The sequence below is a fragment of the Epinephelus moara genome, chromosome 19 (genome assembly GCF_006386435.1).
Source record: "Epinephelus moara isolate mb chromosome 19, YSFRI_EMoa_1.0, whole genome shotgun sequence".
Lineage (NCBI taxonomy): Eukaryota > Metazoa > Chordata > Actinopteri > Perciformes > Serranidae > Epinephelus > Epinephelus moara.
In genome coordinates, this window is record NC_065524.1 from 39,783,448 (window position 1) to 39,806,833 (window position 23,386).

Sequence of the window (23,386 nt, forward strand, 5' to 3'; positions counted from 1 at the left end):
TAAAATAAAATGAATCTGGTTATTTATCACAGTAAAAGCCTGTGAGGTGATAATAATGTAATGTATTGTGAAATATTAGTTACATATTGTAACTTCTTGGAAGTAATGTGCAGCGGACACAAAACTACTGTACCTTTTTGTTTTTAAAAAAAAAACATTATCGTCCTTTTTCAGGGTGTCGACAGGTATCAGGTACATTTAAGGCTTTTTAAGACCTTTCAGGAGAATTTCAACCAGATTTAAGGCAGATTTTTGGACAAACCATCTTCCTCTTATTCAGACACTGCAAGTAAGTAAGTACTGTTTGTATGCTGTCCTGTGCAGAGGCAGGTTTTATGTAGGGATATGGTTGTTAGAGCGAGTTGGAAAGTGAAAGTGTAAAGTATAAAGACAGTATTAGGTTAAACGGTGGGTTGAAACATTTGTAAATGGACTTTCAAGCATTAGAGGATGACTCATTTTGACAAAAAGAAATTAAAATATGGATAAAGAAAAATAGATAAAATGTTTATGGTAACTAAGACCTCATGAATTCAACTTTAAGAGACACTCCTTATTTCACCCTGTATGCTGAATATGATGTTCCCTCTCTCAAGTAAAAAAAGATTTAATGAGAATATTCAGCATTAAGGGTCATTTTCTTCTCAATAAGTCTGTTAAACTTCAGCACAGCTGCAGAGATACTGTAGACTTGGTCTTGACTGATTGTTAAAACAAAAGGAAATGGTTCATTTTAATTTCTTTTTTAAGGAATTTAACCATTTGTATTTATTCTTCATCAGTACAGTAACATGTTACCAGTGTTTTCTCAGCATTCTTTCGGCCTATATTCCACAAAGTGAAAGAAAATTTGGTGTTGACGCTTCCAAACATGTTTAACTTCAACAGCTGCAGAGACGAGTGTAGAGCTGCTCGACTGGAGTTTAACTATGAAAACATGAGAGTATTGATTATATCAGATTTAGAATTTTTCCATTCAACACTTTAACACACAAAAACCAAACAGGTTGAAATGAAGAGATGTTCAGTCACATTTACATTTCTGGACGTTTTAATTGATCCTTCATCCATCCTGTCCACAACACATCATCATCATCATCATCATCATCATCATCATCATATTGTTTCTGTGCATTCAGTGTACCGCCGTATACATCGAGAGCGAGCAGCCTCGTCACAACATTTCACAGCTGCAGTCAGATTACAGTAAAATAAGTTAAAACTCTTTCCGGCCTGTGAAACCAGGTAAATAACAAAATCTTCCTTCACCTCAGATGGCGCCCTCGGCAGTTTCTCTGTGTGGTACCGAAGCTCCACGACATTGTTGTTAGGCATGGTGATTGTTTGCCAGCTGATTTCACACTGGTGGAGTCTCAGCATGGTGGTGCTTATAAAGGCATTTGTACGTATCAATACCCCACAGTTCTTAGCTGTGCTGAGGCAGATAACAGTGTGTCACCCAGAGCACATGTTTTAAAAACTCGGGGGTTAAAACAGGAGCTGCTTCAGTAACCCAATCATCCAGGATCTGTTAGGAGTCCTTGAATGCAACAAGAGGTTTTGTCCAAAAGTTTAAGAGGACCAAATGTTCAGTCTGTGGAATTTAAAGAGCATTCATGGCAAGTGGTAGCTTCTGAGCACCAACAGATGAGGACAGGTGAGACACAGTGCAGAAAATCTCCACTGTCTCGTCTTCGCAGGTTAGAAACTCCAGTTGGCATGAAAGCTGGGAGTCTGAACCAGTTCACCACCAAATCTCTACAGATTTCCACCCTGTGTCACTTTGATGTCTCTGATATTAGGTTAGTTTTTTAGTAATAGTTTTAAAAATGAAGTTGATGGCGGATGGCTCTGCTAGCAGAAAGTACCAGACACATGTCGTCATGGAAAACAGAATGAGTGGCAGGTCAGGCGACCTATCACAGCTAGAAATTTGAAATCATTTCCTTCTCATTAGAGTCAAATAACAGATTCATGAAAAAAAAAAAATAATAATAATCATACAGTAGTTTTATGTTTGGCCATTTGATGACGCACCCTGACGTTAAAGAGGAAGTGACACCTGCTGTGAACTCGCTGGATCACAAAAGCTGCCACTTTTCTGACCTTCGACAACATAAATTAACCTTCTGTGCAAATGACTAAACATGAAACAGGATATTTAGCGAGTGCAAGCCTAAAAATAAACAGACAAACAAAATACATTAAAATTACATTAAATACTCTGATTTAGTGACTACTTCATGATGTCGCTGATTTAAGGTATGCGATGAGGTCCGTGCGCTCTCCCTTCTTTTTGATGCCGGCGAAGATCATTTTGGTTCCGGGAATGTACTTCTTGGGGTTCTCCAGGTACTCCATCAAGGTATTCTCGTTCCACACAATACCTGAGAAAAGATCAGTGATGAATTATTCAATCAGTGCAAGTGAGAAGGATCTGAGCTCCAGGACAGAGCGATAAAAGGCCAGATATCAGTGAGCAAAGCTCCACAAACATCATCTCTGTAAAGAAACTGCTGCTATTGATGGAGGATCAAGCAGGATCTGTGATGCTATTAGGGACTGTTCTTTATTTAACAGAGGAGGAGGGTGGCTGAGGTGTGACTTCTTTTTTCCCAAATATTTTTCCTTAAGCCTCCCTGAGACACCAGCGGAAATATATACTGCAAGTATAAAACTCATCTGCAAATACAAACAAAATCCACAAATTAATAAGGAAAAAAAACTGTGTGTAAAACTCAAACCTGCTAACATAGAATTAAGATTGAAAAATAGAAACTGGATTTAAAGTTAGAAATTTTAAGAATATTAGTTACTCAGGTATTATTTTTTTAATTTGTGGCACTTGTTTGTGTTTTTTCAGATTTGTTTTTCAATTGCAAAATAGTTTTGTGAGTTTATGAATTTCTTTTGTATTTATGGAAGATGTTTTATATTTACAGATTACATATTAGCACACAGGCTGTTGATCAGTTCATATAAGAAACTGTTCTTTATTTAACAGAGGGCTGGGTCATTTCTTTTTTTCCCCTTTTTTAATTTTGACCCTCCCCGAAGCTACAAATATTTTTCCTTGAGGCTCCCTGAGTGACTGGTGGAAAATCGTGACTCTCCCTTCACCAGAAATTTGGCTTTTGTTATAATTATGCTCTTTGTTAAAATTAGTTTTTTCCTGATGTAAGCGTTCATCACACATGACGTGTCCAAGGGCCGTCAGCAAAGTGAAAATCCTATCATTATTTCTGTTTTTACAGTTTCTGGCTGCAAAAAAAATCTGCGGTAAAATAAATTGAAATTAAAATTTGTACGCCCCTCCGCTTGGTCAAAATATTTTTTTTCTTAAAAATTCAGAAGCTTAAAATTATTTGACATGCCTCCCCCTGCGCCCTCATAAATAACAGTCCCTTATGTAAAATAAATATTAATATTTGTCTTTAAGGAAAGCAATTAACAGATTAATTGATAATGGCAGTGATCATCAGCTGCATCACCAAATGTAATTTTCAAATATATTTTAAGTAATGAAACATCAGTCATTTATGTATTTTGTAATAAAAGACATTAAATAAATATAAAATACTTCTTAAGACCACGTTACATCACCTTCACTCTAGCTCTGATAAATATACTTTTGTCAGCTTCAGACCTGAGCGTCCCCCTCTTCACTTGATCTGTATTCAAGGCAGAGGATTATTCAAAGCCTCATTTAACCACTAGAGAACTGACCTTTGCTCTTGTTGGCGTCTGTGTACGAGTAGCCCTCTGCCTGCCCAGTCTTGCGTCCGAACAGACCCCAGAGGTTGGGGCCCACCTTGTGCTTGCCTCCCTCCTCGACTGTGTGGCACTGGGCACACTTCTGGACGAAAGCCTTCTTTCCCTTGGCAATGTCTCCCATAATCAGCTGGAGGAGCAGACAAACAAGAAAAGAAGTCAGAGGTATTACAAGCTGTAGTATTCGGATGTCAATGTGTGTGACTTTAGTCACCGCCCATCTTCTATTCATAGACCACAGTTATGGCAGGAAGTTAATTCACTGCTCAAGTCTGACTGGCGCCATCTTGTGAAGGTCGTTTGAGGTGACAACTTTATCTGTACCTGTAGCACCGCTCTCTTTACAGTACATGTAAACTAGGCATGGCATTCCTCTGTGCGCTGGCACCGTGCCGAGGTCGTTTCAAGGAAACAGCTCCACACACCACCCTTCAAACTGACACGTTAGCCTGGCCTCCATCCGCCCCTGTCATATGGTCTCTCTCCCCAGCACTGGCAGCCTCAGCTCGGGTTACTCCTCAGGGAGAGCTGCCAGACTTGTGGAGTAAATAAGGTCGGTCTTACTAGTATCCCGCTATGAGGGGTGAGCTTTAATATGTGACTTTAAACCAGCCGACATTAATGTGCTTAGCTAAAGTTGTGTCAATGATACGCGCCACAGTGGCAGAGGACTGACGGGTGTCATGCCAATACTCATTTCCTCTCTTATATTATCCCTGTAAATGCAGCATAACGAGCTAATCAGTTATCATTAAATAAACTTGACTTCTCTCTACAGTCAGAGCACGCTTCCTGCATGAAGATATTAATGCTGTGGTTATTAAATAACGGTTTAGTTTTCATTTAAATGGAGTAACGTGCACGTACGTTACACCGGCTGGCTGTCCTAACGTGACCCGGGTGAACACCCGCAGCACCGAGGGAAGACTGTCAGCTGAGACCCTTAATGCTCGGATCCAACAGCCATTTATAACACTCGTATTTGAAACAGAGACTCTAAGTTATGTGCACAATGATGACTTATAATCGACAGGTATCGACATAACAGGACTGCAGCTGTTACACTACACTGCCATTTTATAACTTATATAAGAATGAACTACAAGACACATACAAAACTGTGGACCTTCACCATTTGATATGAAGTGAAGGCACAGTTAGCACAGATGTCACTACTCTACCTCAGCCAGCCTCTAACATGGCTACCGGCTGACTCACATCCTCCTCACCAAGGACAAACCGCACAAAGTGAAAGCAGCTTCCCTGCAGGCTGCTAATGTGCTGTTAACGCCAACATTTCCCTCTAATACCGGGACACATCTCACCGAGCTCTCCCGGTATCGTTAGCTTGGCCTGGCTAGCCTGCTAGCAAGGTTAGCCGGGGTTGTGTCACGGATCCAGACGGTCAAGGATGCTTCAATGTCGGCGTCCGGATACCCACTGTAGCATTAGCTAACACCTACACCGAGTCCAGGACACACTAAGGACGAGCTTTAATATTAATATTTCCGACAATTAAATTACATGCCACATTAAATTACCGTATTACTCATTAATAACGGGATTGGTAGATTACGCAAAGAGAGTAGCCGAGCTATTCACCAACATGGCCGCTAACGTTAGCTAGCTACCGTTACCGTTAGCGCTCCGCCGCCCAGCATCTCTTTTCATCACCTCTGTTGTGTTTCAGCATCATTTTAAATAAAAAAAATCGCAACCCCAGTTTCTATTGGATATAACGGCTCAGCGGGAAATATTAAAATGTACCTTTTGATTAAAATGCGCGGGGTTAGAGTCTCTCCGGTGCGCCGGTACCAGCTGCTCCTCTGGGCCGATGAGCGGTTTCTGACGGTCGCAAAGAAGGTCACTTCACTTTAGAGGCACCGGCTTCTGACGTCATCGTCCAATCACGTGCCGGGCATTGCGTCGTGACGTCGTCCCTTTAATCCAGCCGCGTTACATTTCAAACAGACGTCCCCCCGCCCGACGTCACGTCTTTAAATTTAGTCAGTAATCGCTCATTTTTGAGGTCAAACTGAATTCAAACACACACTGATAAAATACTTATATTAAAAAATGAACACATAATGCATTATATTCATCGCTATGACCGTATGAGATGAGACGAGGGGACAAGGAAGGAAGCGATGAGTGTGTAATGGAACTGGGCCATCATCCTGCCGCATTCCCCAGCTTCTATTGTGGAGCGAAAGGCACCTGCTGGAGTCGCCTTATAAGGAGATGCATTAATACACATTAATACATAGAAATGTACATTTATTTACTGTTGTTAAGGACAAACTGGAGTCTCTAACATTTTAGCTGTACCAAACTTTAGGTTGTCAGTTATATTACGGTTCCTAGAGTTAAGGAATGCTGGAAAATGTCCGCATACCTTTGGCTGTACTTGATATAAAATGTCTTAAAGGTAATGTTGGTGCTTTCATTCACTATGTAAGCTTTTCTATGTGTGGTTAAATGAACTTCAACATAAATACAAGTCGAGAAATTTAGTAATTCATGTTTTATATAAAATAACTTAATAAAACTGTGTCACTTCCCTGTTACTAAACAGGAAGAGACAACATGTCACGATGACACAGGTGAGATAGTGCTTATGTGACAGTGAAATAAAAGTTTGTACAGTTTACACATAGAGCAACTGTCTGGTGCACGTTTCACAGAGTTCTTCACAATGGCAGACAGAAGCAAGACACCACATTTGTACTAAATAAAACAGTAATAAACAGAATTTGAATTAAACAAAGGTGTGACCTGGTCGGACATGTCTCCACAACCCCACATCTGTCTAATAAGCTAATTCTCTCAGTCGTATTTTCATTAGATGTTTGGCGAAATTCACATATGTCCATGTATCTGTGCCACAACCCCATTAAAACTACTATAATCTACATATTTGTCCTCACCAGGGTCACTCAGCACTGAACACAACACACACAGGGCATATGGTGGCACACATTTACATAGATCATTCCTGAGACCCTTCAAACAAGTCACAAGCCTCTGACGTCATATCATCAGCTGACGGCCTTATGTAGCCTGTGTGTTAGGCCTGCGTGCCTCAATGACGTAGGCTATAGTACACTTAATACAGTATATAACTAGAATATTAATGTTTTTATACATGAGACATTATCTTAATATATTTCTTTAGGCATATTACACGACTAATTTTAAAGTTTAATGTCCTTTATTATCATATTATGCACAACAGTTACGGAGTAGTTGGCAATGGAAATCTTGAATGTCAAACTCCTCCCACTGCTCATTAATAAGAATATAAAAAAGGAAAGCATGTAAGCTGGTTTTGCCATAAATTCAAACAATAAGCCCAACAAATGATACCTCTGTAATACTGACAGTGTTACCTGTGTGTCTGAGGAGGACAGAGCCTCATATCATATTCCAAGGAGGTGTGACATACCCTCTGGGTGACTGGGACAGGTCATGTAATCACTGGTTTAGACTGGTGTAAGTGTATTTATTGCACATCTTATTTCATACTTTAATGTTTGTCTTTAATTCATCATTATGAATTCAGACTCTGTGTACATTCAACCCCCTCCCTCCCACCTTATTTCATTAAATACATTTAATTTCTTTGAACAAAAATGTCTGAGATTTAAAAAGTAATGAACACAATTAATTGTGGTAATAAATGCTTTCAGTCTGAAGTTTACTGAATACATTTTACTCAGTAAAAACAGGCTTCAGGTCTAAAATTAACTAAAAACTGTGCCCTACAGCCACACACACAGTCTGATGAACACATCCTTTGATTTAGACTGGCACACCGAGCAAAATCCAGCTACTCCATAAACATTTTTCTGGTTGATTCTGCACACATGAAGAGGGTGGGGAGCACAAATCCAGAGCATATAGAGCACACACACTGGCTCTCTGTGGCAAGGTTGATTTTTCAAAGCCTTTTAGTCCTGTCCCATTCACCCAAAGCGTGTTTGGATGAATGGGACAAAACAAGAGGAGCTTAATTTAATAAAAATTACTCATGATATAAACAGATTTTACTGATGTTGTAGCAGTAGTACATCATAATCATGTTTCCATCAAAGGTGTGTGCAGTATATTGACCATGTTAGGACCTTATGATGGAAACTAAAGCTTATGTAATTTTCCTCACCTTCTGTATTGCAATTTGACCTTTTGTCACAATCACCCTTAATTTACCCAAATATATATTTGTGGTGAACAGTATCTGCAAATGAATGAACTCAATACAAACAGGGATGTAGTGAATGGTGTAATAAATATGCAGAGGTGTAAACAGTTTGTAAAACACTGAGTAAAGTATAAAGGTAAAGTGAAAGTATCATTTTAAAGTGTCATCTGTCCTGTAACTCCCTGTGAAATAATCAGCATCAAGTCTAATGAACCCACTGTTCAGATATTCCGGTGAAATATATTTATTTTATCAGGAGTTACAAAATCTCACTGCAGCATCCTTTTGTAACAGAGAGCTGAGGAGTGTCTTTACACCTCCCGAACAGTAGGTGGCAGTAAACGATCACAGCTCTGCTGACAGCTTCACAACAGTGGGAATTTACACAACTAGACTGTGCCGAGATGAGAGTGGAGAAACTCAGTCAGCGCATTTAATTTAATTTAATTCAATTTAATTCAATTTCATTAAATATAATTTGATTTAATGTAATTCATTTGTTTAGAACTTTATTTACAATCATATGTCATTTAAACACAGGTTACAATATTTTTTATAACTGAGCTAAACTGAAAGGCATAAATAAAAAATAATGAAGCATGAAAACAAAAATGGAATAAAAACCAAAATACAAAATGAAGGTACACGGATTTTCATACAGATGCAGGGCCTTTATAATTTTACACTATTTCACAATGATTTTAATTGAAATAAATTGAATGATTTTTGATGAAAATATGTAAGTATGGCAGCATTCACATTCATTAAGTTCAGATATGTACAAAGAAATTGCCAATGCGAACAGTAGTATAGGAAACAAATGTAAATATCTTACTATACAAAATTGAACACTGATTACAAAGAAAGTGCTTTTAACTGGATGTTTTGAATGAAATAGTAATATTAAACAACACAAGGAGGAAAAGGTAATATACTACTACTACTACGACTACTACGACTACTACTACTAATAATAATAATAACTAATATACAAGTGGAAATATAAATGTATCTGCTTTTATTCCTCTTATCAGTTTTAAAGATTTTATGTGTTTAGATTCATTAAAAAACAAAATAAGTTGGGGGATGATTTCAGGATGCTCTTAGGTATGAAACATTTTGCCAGACATACAATTACATTTCAACAGAGTTCATCATTTTTGTTTTTTAGGATGATACCAAATGTAATATTATCTCTAGAGATAGGAACTGACAATGATGAGATATTTTGTTTATCCATGTCGGATTGTCAAGCCAAAATGTGTTTATTACACTATATGAGAAAAATATATGATCTGTGGTTTCAGTATCATTTTCACAAAATGAAAACGTATCATATATAGTTATATATGGTTTTGAAATGTGTTTCTTTCCCTTTGGAGGGTGTAGGTAAAGTTATAGATACAGTTCTTAGTTTGTTAATTGATTTTTTTTTATCAAACTGTGTAAGATGTGTTTTTGTTTTGTCTCCCAGGGAATATTTTCCATTGTTCATCAGCTACAGATCATTTATTTCAATCTTTATTGAATAAAGATTTGTTCTAGTAAAGCAGGCCCATATATGTCTATTATTCCATAAAGTAGACGAGTTGTGAAAAGTTATGTGCATACAATACGATATAATATAATGTAATATAATATAATATAATATTGTGAAGACCTCCCCAGAGGTTAAATACCTGGGTGCTTCCACACCAGTTTGTCAGACTAGTTCCAGCCTAGTCAGACAAGCATGAACTGATGAAGCCTCTTGGATAAGAGGTGAAACGTCTTCTAAGACAAAACCAAGTCCAGCTGCGTTCGATTCAATTGTCTTGAGATAACTATGACCTGGATGAATGAGAATATCCACAGGCAATATAATATAATATAATGTAACGTAACGTAACGTAACGTAACGTAACGTAACGTAACGTAATATAATATAATGATACACGAAGTTTGATAATATCAAAGGCCGTCACAAAAATAAATTTTAATCCTCCATTTTATTGAACAGCTGCATCTCTGGAGCTAGAAATAAGAAATTGGTTATTACTTAAAATAAGTGACATTCCAGATTTTGATATTTCTCATATATTCCTTTACATAGATAATTTGAAATCTAATATCTCTGATATGATAAATATGATCATTCTAATGGGTAAATATCATTTTCATTGTAGTAAATGGAGAAATAGCAAACCCTCCTTTGACTGGTTTATAAATGATTTCAAATTATTTTTCCTATCTCTTAAAAAATTGTACTCCAGCAAAATAGCCAGAAAGATCTGTAGAGATATATCTCGTTTCTTGCTTATTTGATTTATGCCTTAGACTTTGCTCCTCTCTAGAGTCTTTGTTACTTTAATTGAATGCCTGGTGATCTATAAAATGACATGTTACTGTTTTTGTTGTACTTGCACCTTATAAAAACCCCAGTTTTGTTTTTTGTTTTTATTTGTATTTTTTCTTTGTGACTCTTTTTCAATTTCACAACTTTTCATTGTACAAAATGTATAGTCTTTACGAGAAGATGTATGTTTCTCTATGTTTTTTATTCTATTGTGTGTTCAAAAAATAAAAATAAAAAAAATCTCTGGAGTTTGACTGCTTCCGGAAGAAACAGGAAGTTCCGAGAGCACCAACGGTTGTGCGGCACTCTCGACGGAAGCAAAGATGGAGGAGTACCCTGCTAAACAAACCGAGAACCTCGACGACCCTCCCAACAGCCGCCTGTTCGTGGTCACCAGCCGGTCCATCACCGAGGAGGAGCTGCGGGAGAGCTTCTCCGTGTTCGGGGACATCCAGGGGGTCTGGGTGGTCAAAGACAAGCAGACCAAGGAGTCCAAAGGAATCTGCTATGTCAAGTTCTCCAAGTCGTCTCAGGCCTGCCTGGCCATGGAGGAGATGCACGGCAAAGTGCTGGCGGAGGGGACCAAACCCATCAAGGTAGCGTTAACGGTTAACGGTTAACGGTCAGAGCGCCGAGCAGCCGGACTAACTGACAGAGTCAATACAACTGTCCGTTAATCTCAGTTAGTTTCAGTTAGAGCGAACTGTGTGGAACGTTAGCTTAGCTTGTTAGCATGCTAACGTCGAAAACGGCCGTTAGCGTTTGTTAGCGCGGAGAGCGAAATCTGAGTTAATTACAAAATCAACTTTTTCCTCACTCACTCATATTAGTGTTCAATAAAGTGTTTATCGTTTGTAGAGGGTTTCGGTACAAGCTACGTCTGTGGCGCCTCTGGTACCACCCCACTAACGTTTAGATGTGGATTAGAGCCAACTGGTTAGAACGTTAGCTTAGCTTGTTAGCATGCTAACATCGAAAACGACCGTTGGCGTTTGTTAACAACATCCACTTTTTTTGACTCACTCCCAGTGGTGACCAGTAAGTAATTTATTATATTTATAGGTTTCCAGTTAAATGTTCGTCTTTGGTGCTTCTGCCACCGCCTCAATACAGATGAGATGCGGATTGTTTATGCAGCAGGAGGCGGTGACAAACAGCTGCGGTGAGGTCGGTCAGTTTGCAGCAGCCCTCAGTCCGTACAGGAAGTCACAGAAACACTCACATCCTGTTGGAGCTGATGCTAATGTATTAAATATATGTTTAAATATAGTTTGTTCGCAGCTTCCAAATGTTAAAATCATGACAGAGTGACCTCTTAAATGCTTCACAGGCGATCTGTAATTTATGTTCATGGTTCAACCGCCATTTTACATGAGATCTCCTGAACACCAGCATCATATCAATCTGCTGCTGCAGAGCAGACCTGTGCCCTCAGTTACAGTAATACGGTGAAAACATCAGGCTGACAGAACACAGAGGAGGGTAAGAGTTAATTAGGATCCCCATTATCCACTGTATCGCAGCAGCTCTTCCTCCTGAGGTCCACAACCACTTTATATTTGTGACCGTGCACAAGACAACTGATAACATTTAACAAAATAACAGGACTTCAGGGCTTCACACCTGTACAGATGTTATTTTAAGAACCCTCACATCTCACTGACCACCAGTCTTTGTGTTGCTAAATCCCCCAAGAATGAAAACAGTCCAGTTTTAATAGATAATAGTCTATGTGTAGTTTACAATTAATGTATTTAGTCTCTGACAACCAAATGTCACCATCAGTAACACGTTTTCTGTTAACAGCATAAACCTTCAAAATCAGACGAATAACATCTAAGTCCAACAAAAAAGAAAAGTTTATCTAAAACGTCTCATTGTTTTGTCAACATCTAAACCAATCAGCTGTGAGATCAGGCGAGTGCCAGACGCTTCCCATCGTGCTCTGGTTCTTCCAGATGGTGCAGAGCAACTGCAGCCTTTGGCTCTAACCCTGTGACTGCCTCGATCTTGTGAGAGTATTGTTGTCCACTTTTGCATGATGTAAGAGTGAGTCGGGATGAAGACTGACCAGGGTTAGAAAGTAGCACCAACCACCAGTCAGGTGCTGGTAAAATGCTGGTGAATGCTAGATTTGCTTCCTTTACCAGCCAAAAAACTATGGTAATCTTGAGTTGCTGTTAGATTTTGGAATCCACCAGCCACAAGTTAATTTCTGTCCTTGAGTCAGACACAAGTCTAACGGACAGGCATTGTGCTGTGATTGAATCTGTGCAGGCCTGGCTCATCTCAGTTATTCAGAGACAATCCAAAGACTCGAGTTTCCTGGCAAACTACTTCCTACTAAACAAACAGTCATTATAAATACACTAAGGAAGGACGCCATCGTATAAATCTTTGAGTAGCATGGACCAGTTTTTATTCACTTCCTTTATACTGGCTGCTGTTGTAACCTTGTAAATGTCTTGTATTTCCTGTCCCTCTCTGGTTGGCTGTGTAGGTGTTCATCGCCCAGTCACGGTCTTCAACAAGACACAGAGACGTTGAGGATGAGGAGCTGACCAGGATCTTCGTCATGATCCCCAAAAGCTTCTCAGAGGAGGACCTCAAAAACACATTCAAAGTAACTACAACACCCACCTCTTCACCTACATGTAACATAAACTATCATACAAGGTCTTTAACATCAGAGAGACAAGATGGTGATTTGCAAATTGGATTCGTATTACTGAGCTCAAAGGTCCAGTGTGTAGGATTTAGGGCTATTTAGTGGAACCTATCAGAGAAGACTGCAGACTACAACCAGCTGAAACTTCCCTCAGTGTTCAGCAGGATTATATCAGGAGCTGGTTTATCCAGAGAGGTCTCTTCTTCTCCAACACAAACAGACAGGTGATTAAAATCATTAAAAACACTGAATAAATCAGTTTCACGTCAAGAAAACAGTGTTTTTCTGAGGCCCTGTATCAGGGGCCGAAGCAAAAGGCCCTATCTGGAGCCGGTGTCTGGTTTGTGTGTTTTGGACTACTGTGCAACATACTGGCCCCAGCAGACGAGGACCTGCTCCCTGTGTAGATATAAAGAGCTCATTCTAAGGCAACAAACATTCTTATTTTCAGGTGATTAGACACTAAAGAAAACATATTTGTTATATTTTATTCCATTTCTGCCCGTAGATCTCCCTAAATCCTACACACTGGAGCTTTAACTAAAACTGATGGACTTCATGTCTTTGTATTTTATTTAAAAACAGTCTAAATTTAGATTTATGGTTCTCTGAAATGTGTTTATACCCTAAAATATTGGCTTTAATCATCACCTCTTGCCACCTTGTTTATAGATCATGTGTATGTATAACCAATTCAGCAGGATGAAAACAAACCTGTTCATCTCTCTCTCTCTCTCTCTCTCTCTCTCTCTCTCTCAGGAGTATGGTGACATTGAGTATTGTGTGATCATCAAGAATAAGACCACAGGGGAGAGTAAAGGACTGGGCTACGTGAGATACTACAAACCCTCCCAGGCAGCTGTCGCTATTGAGAACTGTGACAAAAGTAAGATGGTGTCAAATTGTTTTACTGGTTCATTATTAGTGTTGGAAGAATCTGCAGGGAAAATTACTATGACTTAAATTTTAACATTTCTATGTGCTTATAAATGAATGAATGAGTTAATATGTAGTGTGTGTTTCCAGTCATACTCACTTCTTAGTGTTCACACAGTTTGCACTGTGGATGTTTGTGTCTCTCAGAGCTGTGGCAGTGATGATGATGATGATGATGATGATTATGATTTTTTTTTTTAGCTTACAGAGCCATCCTGGCTGAACCTCGCACCAAAAATACAGCACCAGAAGAGTACCCTGTGGGACCACCCAGAGGTGATTACTCAAGCAGTGGTGGTGACTCCATGAACCAGTATGCCTTCCCTATGGGTATGTCCTAACTCACGCTTTCTCCTCTGTTATATCTGGCTTTAATTTTGGTTCTGAAGGTACTGTGCCGAAAGTGTTTGTTGGAAACGGGGCTTTAGTCATAAGACACGCAAAATAAAAGACAAAATACAAATTGAAGCACCTGATGAGTTCAGGCTCAAGTTAGTTATTTAGGGAGCCTGTTGTGGCTTCATGTGCCACTGTGAATGTAATGGATTAACTAATGACTGCTAAGTGAAGGGCCGTACACATGCCGCCCTCAGATTCATTGTTTTCAATGTAGATGTGCAGCAGCCGCGCTCAAGCACCAGAGCAGGCAGAATATAATGGCTGCGTCCTGAGATTAACAGAGTCCCAGTTTTGGAACGCAGCAGCACACACTGCGTGTCATGTGACAAGGAGCAACCAGCCGACAGACATCTTTCCTTCATCTGTAAATATCAGTCTGATAAATGTGAAGAAGAAGCCGATCATGTTAGTGCAGAGCTGTCAGAGCGTCACATCTGTCCCTCTGATGATATTTTTGGCCTGATACACACTTACAAAACAGCACTTGAAGTAGATCAGGTGGTTAAAGATGCAGCATGTGTACGGCCCCTGTCTCTTCCTGAAGGTCTCTGATGTTAATACTTTTGGGAATCCCTCACTGCAGTCGTCTCTGTCCTGTTATTGACCCTGGTGTCTCTCTGACCTCTGCAGCTGACCCTGGCAACTACCCGGTCATGGACTATCGCTCCAGTGACATGACGAGGTGCCTGATGATTTCAACAAGGGCCGCACTCACCCAGGAGCAGGTGTTTGCTCTGTTCGACATCATTCCTGGTATGGAATACTGCGAGCTGCAGAGAGACGCGTACGGAATGAGCAAAGGTGAATGATGAAACATGAAATCTGGACACCATAATACAGCATGTAGAATTGTTTGATTGAACATTCTATACATGCGTCTCAGTTACTAGATTTGTGACTGTCACATGAATATGACCAACAGACAAAAACCAAATTGTATTTGAGTTTTCTATAAAATGAATAAAAGAAGGAAATCCACATATTTGAATAACTGGAATTGACTTCATCAACGATTCAAGAATCAGTTGTCATTTATTCCACTAGTTGACCGCGATCAACTGAGTGTTCCTTGATCTATCTCCATCATGTCACAACTGTAAATACATTTCCTGATGGGTCAGACATTGTCTTGATTTTGATATACGCCCAACTCAGAAGAAAAAAATTTAATTGGTTATCATCCTCGTAGTCTGTACATGTTAATGTGTTTCCAACAGTTCATGTCGATGACTCTAAACTTAACTCTGGTCCCTTCGGCCTCAGGTCACGCTTTGATTCGATACAGTAACCTGGGATCAGCGGTTTACGCCAAGGAGAAGCTGAACGGCTTCGAATATCCACCTGGAAACAGACTGGTCGTAAATTTTGTTGATGATGGAGAGGACCGCAGCAGGTACACACACACACACACACACACACACACACACACACACACACACACACACTCACCACAGCAAACACGTACTATGTGTCTGCAGACAAGTCAGAAGTTAATAGAGACATGGAGCTGAAATGCCCTTTAAAGTTAATATAGTAATTAAGAAAATTGGGATTAAAATGCCACTGATGATCAGCAGTAACCTTCCCCGCATGTTGTCTTGGTCACACATTATATTAGTTGTCAAATATTAATGGCTGAATGTGACTGTTATCCCCCTGTGGACAACAGTGACCGGACAGTTGTTTTCCGGGAGCAAACCGTCTTTATGTAGTAAACAAGTAAGAATGTCGTCTGATGAAATAAAAGTTGTCAGCACTACACAGTTTAAATGTACAGGAAAATCCGCACGTTGAGCAGTGTGTTAACAGTGGAAGATTTCACACTCTGTACACTTTAGATTGGTTTTAGTGCCACGAGTTGAGTTGTTATCTGCAAATGTGCAGAAAAGATTTGAAATGACCATAAAGATCATCTTGGAGACACAAATAGTGTTAGAGTGTTCTTTGTCTGCACACTGTCTAATGTTAAAAGGATAAGTCAGATTTTTTGAGGTGGGGTTGTATGGGGTAACTGATCCACAGTCAGTGTGTTAAATGAAGTCGATCGGCACACCCCAGTTTGGAGAAGCTAAACAATGTACTGCTTTGGGTGGGGGTCAGGAACCAACATTAATTTTAGCCACCTCAAAGATGATCCACATCAAAAAAAAATCAATATCAATTTAAGTGTGCACTGTATTTAGAGTATTTCCACAGCTTTACCTGTACTCAACAAGAAGGCCTATAACAGCCTCAGTTCCCATCTCTGCTCTCGTCAAAGCCACCAGGCTCCATCCACAGTCATTTTAGCTCACTGAACACGGAGCTGCTGGTTACTGCTGCTTCACTCAGTTAGTTAGTTTGTGTTATTGTGTGACTTTGGTGAATCTGAACTAACCTTTAAATCTCCAAAGTCAAACAACAACACAAACAAGAGAACAGATCGAGGCAGCGACAGACCAGCAGCTCCTCTAGTGATGTTGAATCGCTGTTCTTCTTAACGGAGTCTGGCTTTAAAGACAGTGATGTAATGGCTTCCTTTTCGTATTGGAAATCAGTGTGTGACGTAAAGGTAGAGCAGTGAAAATACTCTCAACATAGCGTACTCTTACACTGTTGTTGTTTTTAAGTGGGATCATTTTTATGCCTCCACGCCGGAGGATTAAAATACATGACATCAGTTTAATTTGCATGAACCAGTGAAGATCAGCTAGAGACAGTCTGTGTGTGTGTTCCTGTGTGTAGTCCTGTAGGTCGCATGGCCATGCAGTTTGTAGCAACCCAGATGATGTCTGCAGCGTGGAACGGCCCCTCCAGCAGCCAAGCAATGAAACCTCCTGTAAGTACATTAAATGATTTACATCAGATCACTCTGTTACTTACCTTGAGTTACATTTAAGGAGCAGTGTGTAAGATTTAAGGAGATTACAGAATGTAATCAGCTGAAACCCCTTCAGTCTTCATCGTTCACGTCTCCAAAACGACACATTTAATGAACCAGTGCTGTAGGATTTATATGTCTTGATATGCAAAGTTTATTCTTCATCTGCAAAAAAGAGTTATTTCCACATTAAACTGAATCAGTGATCCTGGGTGTGTTTGTTGCTATCCTCCAGAGCTTCCCTCCTGTCTCCCCAATGGCCCGGATTCAGACAGACGTCAACCTACCCTCTATGAAGAAGCTGGCTCCACCCGACAGCAAGGCGAAGGAGCGCTTGTTTGTTGTCTTCAGCCCCTCCCCGCTGCCCCCAGATGTGCTGGAGGACGTTTTCTGGTAAATGTCTTATTGGTTGACTCATTATCTTACTTCATTATAACAATACAATGTGCAACAGTGTGAGTATGGTGAGAATAATGGTCCATTAGCCAGTAGGTGAAAGGTTTAATTGCTCACGACTCTAAGCTCACTGCAAATGACTCTGGATGAAAGCGTCGAGCTAAGTGCTCTCTAATAACACTGTAATGTTGCTCCAAACAATCAGCCTGAACAAACGTTCCTGTCTGTCTCTCTGCAGTCGCTTTGGTTCCCTTATCGAGGTCCATTTGGTTCCTGGGAGGAAGGTTGGATACATGAAGTACGCAGACAAACAGGTGAGACTGAACTGCTGCAGGATGAACTGAGGAAATGAACTGAAGGCTTTTACAGATGAACAAGGAGAAGTCACATGTTCGCTTCTGTCTCAGTGTGCTGATGAGGCCATGGCGGCGCTCCATGGTCGGGTCGTCAACGGAGTAAAGATGAAGGTGATGCTGGCTGATCCTCCCAGAGAGGAATCCCATAAGCGTCCTCGTACCTACTAGGACCATGTGACAGAAATGACCGGTAAGTGACGAGTTAATCTCTGCAGGGACCAGCAGTGTGTGTAGTGGGGGTGTTACGGTACAAGAAGGTCACGGTTCAGTTCATGCCCCCGTATAGGAGTTCCGTACAGCGGAACAAGGATAGATTTCTGTTTTTAAAATCTTAAACGGATCAGCGCAAAGTGTGATTTATTAGATGAAATGTAGAACTCACTCTGAAGCCCCTTTTACACACCGATCACGCCGTAGAGCCGCTGAAGTCCTGTCTTTACTGTTCCACTTCCACGGGCGTGACATGTGACACAACAGCGTCACCCTCTAGTGTGGCAGGTAAAATAAGTGTCGGCAGCATTTTATAAACGACAACAGTGACATTAACATGGTAATAACGGCGCCTGCTAGCTAACTGGGTAGAGCAAGTATCCCACATACAGAGGCAATGTCTTTGCTGCAACACCCGCCTGTTCAATTCAGCCTGCAGCCCTTTACTGCACGTCGTTCCCCTTTCGCGCGTAGACAGTCCTGTCTGACAAAGGCAAAAAGCCGACACACAATCTTTTTTTAAAAAAGTCAATAACAATTAGGGATGGGCAGCACAAGCAAAAACACTATTCGAAAATCATGGCAACTATTCGACAACGAACACAGAGATCCATTCATCATTAAATGGCGGAACTTACGCGGAACGGACTCCACGGAGGTCCGCGCGGACTCAAAGCAAAGCTCCGCACACCAGTGACTGCTCGGCATGTATTTTTTACATCGCGGGGATTTTTCACGGACATTTTTACAGGAAACTACAACGCGGAAGTGCGCTCGACTATGAAAGCCCGAATGACGGAGTAGTAGTCTCTGCATGTTTCTCCTGTTTGTAGAAGAGCATCAAACTAGCTGGTAGCCCATCTCACACCGCTGTAGCAATCCTATACTGCCCTCGTGCGGTTAGGAGCTGAATTGCATGTCAAATAAAGGGGGGAAATAAGACGGCGAATAGTAATAGTCGCATTAAAAAAATCGATTTTTCAAAAATAAAACGACTATTCGAAAATCGTGACCCATCCCTAATAACAATCATTTACAGTCGCTGTCATACGGCAGCTGATCTCATCCTCTGCTCAGATGATGACGATCTCTCGGACATCATCATTTTCCAAATCAGTTTCGGCTTCTTATCTTCTTTGAGTTGGCTACTAACTGCTAACAGCTGCTTTTTAAATCTCCCGCAGTGGGTCACACACACACACACAACACGTCCTCAAAACATCACACCCGTGCTGCCCATGATCCCGTCCTACCAGCGGTCCCGTTTACACAGACCTTGTTTCAGTGCTGTTTCTACCTCCACTCCCGGCTCAGAGCTCAGACATCCTGCAACCGTACCTTTATACAGAGCGGCGAGGCGGCGTAACAGTGCGATAATCCCACCTTGAGCAGACAGTGTAAAAGGGGCTTGTGTGAGAGCTTCTTCATCCACCTGCAGACCTCCACACACACACACACACACACACACACACCTGTACATTCCTGTGAAACTGTTGTTACTGTTTGTGAGGAAATCACTGCTGTCCACTGGTTTCTGATGACACTTGTTTCTCTTCCTGTGAATAACACTGCAGCTTCTTGTTCCCTAGGCGACTGTTGTCATGACACAATGACACCTGACCTGACCGACCGACCGACATCGAGACCTCCTCCTGACCTCTGACACGACCTTTGACACCTGTCTGACCTTACCTCTGGTCTGTGACCTTGCTGTGACTCAACAAGTCAACAGTAGCATCCACTACTAAACTGGAGTCTTAATCACATACAGTCTGAGCAGCAACAACGTGCAGCGTGTGTGTAGTCTGGTCAGCGTCCTGCTTTTATGCTTTTTATTAGCTCATCATCTGAACCTTGACCCTGCTGTGGTTCCTGTCAGCAGCAGCATCTGTCCTCAGATAACCAGAGAAACACCTGAGTTAAGTTGAAAGTCTCATGAGTTAGACTGTAGTTTGTAGCTGAGCTGTTAGAAGCTGAGTGTTCTTCTTTTCTAACGTGTGTGCAGGAGGATGAAGAGCAGGATGTGTAACCTGGATCTAGACAGTTTTGGTCCTTTTCTTTTATAGTGCGCTCTGTCCATCCTCATTTAAAAGTGTTTATCACACCAACTGTAAACTTGATTTCCTTTGTCTCACTATAAATAAAACTCATTTGAACATTCCAGCCTCGTCTCGTCTCTTCTTCTGCAGCTGCCTGATGAAAAACTGGACTGATAACTGTTGATGATATTTATGTTTTAATAATTCTTTATTTGTTTTTCTGTTGTTATTTCCTGTTTTACTTTGATCTCTTGTTGGATTTCTTCCATTTGATTCTTCAGAATAGTTTGGAAATAAACAAGTATCCAGATATGAAAATCAATGGGAGAAAGTTAGGTGTGTATGCAAGAGGAAGAAATAATTGTGAGGAGTCTGTGTCAGATTACACACGCATAGGATCCTCCTTGGCGCCTCCTGTTAGAGGTGTTCTGGGCACGTCCCACTGGTAGGAGGCCCCGGGGCAGACCCAGAACACACTGGAGAGATTACATGTCTCATCTGGTCTGGGAACACCTCGGGGTCCTCCAGGAGGAGCTGGAAAGTGTTGCTGGGGAGAGGGACGTCTGGAGTATATTGCTCAGCCTGCTGCCTCCACAACCCGGCCCTGAATGACTGGATGAAAATGTATGTACGTATGTGTGTGTGAATATACACTGCTCAAAAGCTACAGGAACACTTAATGGTCACAGTGTAACAGGAAGTCAGTTAAACTTCAGAGATCAATCAAGTGATTGTGAATCAGTTTCAGCTGCTTTGGGTCAAATCAAAGGTACAACAGGTGCAATGGAGAGGCAAAAGCAAGACAAGCCCCAAAAAGGGAATGGTTTTACATGTGGTGTCCACAGACAGTTGCTCAAGTGTTTCCGTAATATTTTTGAGCAGTGTCATATTAGCAATGCAAAATATTGGATATCCAATATGCCAATAAATAATAAATATTTGGCTGATATTGATATATCCACATTTTTCCCAACCTAATTTTATCAGGTCTCCTCTGTCGTGGAATCAACATCATATCATACATGCACTCTCTTAATGTGACGGCCCTCCAGCAGATGGAGACAAGAAATATATAGAATACTTTTCAGTTTCATTCTGATAGTTCATTTTAAAGCGAATATTGGCTGATACCAGTGATGCACCAGTATATCAGCATGTGAGCTGATTCTGTGACATGCCGATATCCTGCATCCCATATACATTTATATATTGTCCGTGTGTGTGTGTGTGTGGATGTTTAGATAGATCTATATCTAGATGTACGTATCTATAGAAAAGACGGTCCTGGATTGTAATGCGGTGTAGTTCTTAATATTGTCAGCAGATCGACTATTTAGGAAAATCAGAGAAAAATATCATTTGCATAATAATTTGGAACGCGGTGTACGTATCTATAGAAAAGACGGTCCTGGATTGTAATGCGGTGTAGTTCTTAATATTGTCAGCAGCTGCTGAACAAACCTGTGGTACGTATGAATGTGAGACTGTTGTCAAAGTGGTACTGCATATAAACATGGGCCACTTTAATGACACTACTGTGGTTCTCAACCAGGGGTCCAGGGATCCCCAAAGGGGCCTCGAGGGGAGTTCCAGCACGTTTGTACAACAGCAGTCTTTTGTTGTGAAAGCTGAAGCCATAAGATGTGGGGCTCTGCTTCGTCCAATAAGAGACTCACACTGGATGAACAGTAATCTTTTATTTCTTCAGGAGGCAGCTCATGAGAACATTATTTACAATTCTGGGCTGGCGAGTGGATCATTTGGTTTCAGGGCCGACATTTTAGAAGTTCTGGATTTTCTCGTTCAAAAAGTTGCATGAATTTCCGCTGACAGTTGAACAGGGCTTTGACTTCAGCTACATGAAATGTATGTGTCGAGAGAAAACAATCAGCTGGACCTCAGACTAGAGCTGTTGAGTATGAGAGGCGGTGAAGCTCTGAACAGATTCAGTTTCTTATAACAGAATCACTCCTGTTCATTTCCTACATCGTATAACTCAACCTTCAAACATTCAACATGTTATTTGATTTATCCCACAATATAATCTCAAGAGTGCTTTCATTTTAAGCCCTTACAAAGTCTCACCCTGCAAATCACTAAATTTAAGATTCAACTGATCAGGAAGCCTAATTTATCAGTTTCAGCATAAGCCAGCAACAAGAAGTGCAGCCAAATTCTCTTTTAATGAAACTCTGACAAGCGGCGGTCATGTGGAGTTGGCCCTGTGGCGGGAACTTGGACACCGGATGGACAGAGAGGCCGAGGACGCGGCAGGATGTGAGAGGGGCGGTACAGAAAACAGAGGGTGGCAGAGACAGGCAGTGATGTCATGATATAATCAGGCTTTATTACTGGAGTCTCTGAAATTTAAAATCATTCAAACATCTGGTCTCTTTGTTGTGTAGCTCCATGCATCCATCCGTCGATCCCTTTGTCACTTAGTCCGTCCTGACTTCCATCACGCGCTCCCTCGTGTCTCACGTGCTCCCTCTCTCAGTCTTCCAGCGCCAGTGTGTTGAGTTCCTCGTCGAGCTCCTCCAGATCTTCTCCCGTGAACAGGTTCTCATCCACCGGCACCTCCTCCTCCTCCTCTTCATCATCCCCTCCTCCGTCCTCCCCGCCTCCCTCCGCCCCCGAAAGCCCGTTGGCCTCGGCGCCACCGCAAGCTCCGTTCATCTGCTCCTCTGTAGAAACAGACCGATCTTTATTATTTGTGTTAAAGGTCACCTTATGATTTACACAAAAAGACGACCTGTGTTGTCATGGCAACAAGGCACAAATCTCTCATCTTCTTACCGTTGTCGTTTGGCGTCGGCTGAGTCTTGTTCCTCGAGGTGAAACGGTCCACGGAAGCTACGGTGATGCCTGTGTTGTCGACCTCTTGTGGAACAAAACGGGATAGGTCTATGTCCTGGACTTCTGTAGAGTTAGTCTGGAATAAATAAGGTTTAGACAGGAGTGTGAGAGGTCGTGTTCTGGATTCGGGAGGATAAATACTGATCGTATCATTTATTATCTACTTAATTTAAAATAACAGGCACTGAAAGTGTTGGTGATTTACAGTGACGAGTCATTTTGCCTTAAACGCAGCATTCTGTGCTAATTGTCCTGCCAGATGCTGAATAATATATCTACAGTCAGGTCCATAATTATTTGGACAATGATACAGTTGTCGTCATTTTGGCTCTGTACACCACCACAATGGGTTTTAAATG

General features: G+C 41.0%; 3 protein-coding genes across 3 annotated transcripts in view; 1 reads left to right on the forward strand and 2 right to left on the reverse strand.

Moving 5' to 3' along the window:
* Positions 1–1,033: 1,033 nt before the first annotated feature.
* On the reverse strand, positions 1,034–5,668 carry LOC126406823 (cytochrome c). Its single transcript, XM_050071340.1, has 3 exons — positions 5,539–5,668; positions 3,727–3,901; positions 1,034–2,387 (listed from the first exon to the last, which is right to left on the reverse strand). Exons 2-3 carry the CDS (start codon positions 3,893–3,895, stop codon positions 2,242–2,244), a joined length of 315 nt encoding a protein of 104 aa, XP_049927297.1. The 5' UTR covers positions 3,896–3,901; positions 5,539–5,668; the 3' UTR covers positions 1,034–2,241.
* A 4,911-nt stretch (positions 5,669–10,579) lies between these two features.
* On the forward strand, positions 10,580–20,295 carry rbm45 (RNA binding motif protein 45). The gene is made up of 11 exons (XM_050071299.1): positions 10,580–10,903; positions 12,808–12,930; positions 13,735–13,861; positions 14,113–14,241; positions 14,941–15,111; positions 15,574–15,703; positions 17,035–17,128; positions 17,406–17,563; positions 17,805–17,880; positions 17,974–18,112; positions 19,722–20,295. Exons 1-10 carry the CDS (start codon positions 10,631–10,633, stop codon positions 18,088–18,090), a joined length of 1,398 nt encoding a protein of 465 aa, XP_049927256.1. The 5' UTR covers positions 10,580–10,630; the 3' UTR covers positions 18,091–18,112; positions 19,722–20,295.
* A 1,554-nt stretch (positions 20,296–21,849) lies between these two features.
* The window catches only part of zc3h15 (zinc finger CCCH-type containing 15), a 14,010-nt gene continuing 12,473 nt past the window's right edge, over positions 21,850–23,386 (reverse strand). Inside the window, exons 10-11 of the mRNA XM_050071304.1 lie at positions 22,968–23,103; positions 21,850–22,855 (exon numbers count right to left, since the gene is read on the reverse strand). Of these exons, the coding sequence (XP_049927261.1) occupies positions 22,665–22,855; positions 22,968–23,103 (327 nt within the window). The 3' untranslated portion in view covers positions 21,850–22,664. The remainder of the gene's footprint in view (positions 22,856–22,967; positions 23,104–23,386) is intronic.